This window comes from Sinocyclocheilus grahami, unplaced genomic scaffold (assembly GCF_001515645.1).
Source record: "Sinocyclocheilus grahami isolate Dianchi unplaced genomic scaffold, SAMN03320097.WGS_v1.1 scaffold755.1, whole genome shotgun sequence".
NCBI lineage: Eukaryota > Metazoa > Chordata > Actinopteri > Cypriniformes > Cyprinidae > Sinocyclocheilus > Sinocyclocheilus grahami.
Window position 1 is genome coordinate 662,879 of NW_015505934.1, and position 3,696 is coordinate 666,574.

The window sequence follows — 3,696 nt, forward strand, 5'->3', positions numbered from 1 at the left end:
CTCGGTACGGTTCACTTTTGGGGGGTTTTCCACTGGGTACAGTACCTGGTACCTGGTACTTTTTTTAGTACCACCTCGGTTGGGGTTCCAAGCGAACCGTACCGTTACCAACACGTGACGTGTAAACTCTGCTGATCACGGATTGGCCAGAGAGAATCGTCACTACCTGCGTCACTGAACTTGCGACACAAACACAAAAGAACCGCTAGATTTAAATCAGCACAGCCAGCGAAGGATCGAACGCAACTGTTTTGAACGAGCGCACCTTTTTTTAACAACCAAAAAGTTTTGTTGTCTGTTGCGAAAGTACAGACGTTCCTCTCGTTGATAGCAGAGGAGCGGATCTAGCGAGAGCTTTATGGGGCGATGCGGAATGAAAACGTTTTTATTTAGGAGTCGTGGTAGTAGAAGCGGCGCAACTATAACGACATGTGAATAATCCCGCCCACTCTAAAGCGGTACTGAACTGCAGTGGAAAGCAAACCGTGCCGAGCCGAACCGTGCCGTACTGAGACGTATCGAGCCGAGTCGTACCACGCAGTGGAAAAGCGCCATTTGAGAGATAGGTGGGGGTAATGCACTTATAAGTGCCGCAGGGTTTAATTTGGTTTTGTTTGTGTATGTTTTTTTTTACTCTCAAAGCCGTGATTCCCATTCACCTCCATTATGAGACTGACAGACTGCAACGGTTTAAGTTAAAAATCTTCGTTTGTGTTCTACTGAAGAAACAAAGTCACCTACATCTTGGATGCCCTGGGGATAAGCAGATAAACATAAAATTTTCATTTTTGGGTGAACTATCCCTTTAACAGAACTTGAGGGTTAATGTAAATGTTTATTACATTAGTGAAACATAACAATATTCCCTCTTATAAAGAGTCACCCCCAGGGTGCTCTTTTCACCTACCTCGTTGCATTCTGGGGCATTTCTTTTGAACAGGAAGTGAGGAGGATTATGTGCATATCCCTGCTAAATCAACAAGTCTCCAGCGACTGTGGGGTGGCATTATTCAGCTGTCAGCCAATCCGTACCTCACTGCTACACAATTCACATGCTCAACAATAGATGCTGTTTCCAGCACTGGGAAATTTTAGGGCTCGAACAGCTGAGAGAATATACGAGTTAATGTCCATTAGATTTCAGCTCACTCTCGATTTTATTAAGCCTGCTCAGGGATTTAGCCCAATTCGCCTATGTATTTGTCACAGCCCATTATTTAGAGAAACACGCAGACGGCTGCAATGATGCTTATGTGTATTTCATGCTCTAATCCATCATCGTAAAGACGTCATCAGAAATCCAGACACGTCACCATCTCATAATGTTTAATGTCACGAGAGTTTCTCTTTTTTGTTTCAAAGCGAACGCTTGTACTGCCACTGCTCTTGAAGAAGGCTCTGGCAGAAATTACAGTCCTAATTAGGATTAAGGAAGAGGTCAGTGTGCTTGTACTAGAATGTAAGGCATTTGCAGTGAGCGGGGATGACGCCATCTGTGCTGAAAGCTGTGAGCAGCTAATTCTGGAACTGAGTGTGACACGATTTACAGATTTCGGTTGGAGCCGACTCACGGTGAATACAGGATCCTCCGATCAGCCGAAAACAATTTGGTGCGCTAAATTAGGGTTTTTTATCGCTGATGGAGGAGATAAGCATAGCCTAAATATTGTGTGAATGTATGCAAATGCATTTCATATCTCTCATTATCAGTTTCTGTGGAAAGCAGTTGTTGAAATGGCATCTGAGAGCCACGAGGGTGAAAAATAATCCTCTAGTAGATCTTATCGGGGGAACGGTCAGTGCTCAGCTGGCCACAAATGGAACGGGAGGAGATGCACAGCTCTGACTTACCTGCAAATGCAACCAATTAGTATGCCACGAAGTCTCTGCCTGCTGTTGACAGCTGCTATAAATAGCAAAGGCTTCTCCAATGGTAACCTGTTCTCACCCCTGTGGAAAATAACTCATGGTCTTGCTACGTACAACTGCCCTCTGAATAATCACTAACCTGCATTGGGAGATGTTCAATGATGGTGGTTAATTGAGCCTGCATTTTAACCCTCATGTTCTGGGCCATTTTAATAGCTTGAAATGTACTGACATATTATGTTGATACTTCATGGCTTTTCCTATGCATACTTATTATAAACAAACAAAAATTCATGTACAAATATATTACATTACTGATTTATGTGTTCTCATTGACCCCAAAACATTTTCAGACTTTTTTATTATTGACTACTTTTATTTTACTTTTTCAGACTTTTTATTTTATTTTATTTTATTATTTTTTTCTTCTATCCATTCTGCTTGTCCTACATAGGGTTGCAGGGATGCTGGAGCATCTTGGACTGAAGGCAGGGAAACACCATGGAGAGATGGCCAGTCCATAGTAATTTTTATGTCATTATTTTATTTTATTTTATAAATATACATTTTATAATGTTTTGACATTCATTGTTTTAAAAGATAAAACAGTAAATTCAATCTTAACAGAACTTTTAATTTTTTATATGTATATTTTGATCAAATATTTGTATTAATTTCCTGAAATTGTGCCATTAAAAAGCATTCGAATGGCACACAATTGTACCTTTGTACTGTTGCTATCAGAAATGCTTTTGTTCTACCATCAGGCCCTGTCCTGATTAATTTAGTATTCATTCACTCCCACTGCCTGAAGCTGTGTCACAAAACAAAGGTTTCGACTGGTGTTCATGTGGACTTCAACCATGTGATGTGTTTCACTAAACAAGGGGTCTGTTTTTATTGGAAAAAAGCCGCGATCTAATCAAGCCCAGTTATGTCATGTGACTGGAATGTGAGGTGAAAAGTACTTCTAATATGATATATCTGTGAAATTAATTTCCCTGTACTGCTTTACGGTGCCAAAATATAGTATTTCCAAATGCAATCAAATAAAGCCATACTCAGTTATTTTGATCTTCCATCACTAAATCATACCTGACTGTCAAAATCTCACCTCATTTGAAGCTTGTTGCCATGCAGAAGGGGCATAAAGGGATATAGGACAGAGCTGTGGAATGGGAGATACGCACACCAGTCCTGTGAACTCCAGTCAGCTGGAGGACAAAAGGAAAGGGGGCCTCCTGCAGTAACTAATGCTGAAGCAAAGTGACATGTACTCAGGCATTCTGTGACACCACTGCCCCTCTCTCACTGGCTCAAATCAAGCTTAGTCTTTGACCTGGCTAGATCAGAGGGGAGCTCGGCTGGAGTCTAGCCCTCAAATACCTCAAAGAGAGCCTATAGCATCCACGTGTGAATGCAAAAATTACAAATGCAAAGAGCAGAGCCTCTGGCTAAAAGTGAACTGTCACAGAGCACCAGATTTAGAAGTTATGCAAATGAATAGTGCAACCTAGTCTAGTCTACCTAGATTTACCTAATCTAAATAAATAAAATGCTTCAGGCTAGCTTTCTTCCATCTTTAATTTCTTAAAAAAAAATCTTTAAATTACTTATTTTGGTCATTTTAATATATTTGTATATGCATTTATATAATACGTGTCTTTATCTATCTATCTATCTGTCTATCTATCTATCTATTTATCTATCTATCTGTCTGTCTGTCTGTCGAGAGAGAGAGAGAAAGAGAGAAATTATATAACACATATATACATATACATGTGTGTGTGTGTGTGTGTGTGTGTGTGTGTGTGTGTGTGTGTGTAC

At 40.3% G+C, this 3,696-nt stretch overlaps 1 protein-coding gene across 2 annotated transcripts in view; it reads left to right on the forward strand.

Moving 5' to 3' along the window:
• Positions 1 to 3,696, forward strand: part of LOC107561060 (junctional adhesion molecule C-like) — a 48,801-nt gene that overhangs the window by 25,535 nt on the left and 19,570 nt on the right. Inside the window, exon 1 of one of the 2 annotated variants that reach the window (XM_016245401.1) lies at positions 2,329 to 2,392. The exons of the other annotated variant lie outside the window; for it this stretch is intronic. Within the exon in view, the coding sequence (XP_016100887.1) occupies positions 2,371 to 2,392 (22 nt within the window). The 5' untranslated portion in view covers positions 2,329 to 2,370. Of the gene's footprint in view, positions 1 to 2,328; positions 2,393 to 3,696 lie in introns of those variants that run through there. 2 annotated transcript variants of the gene reach the window in all.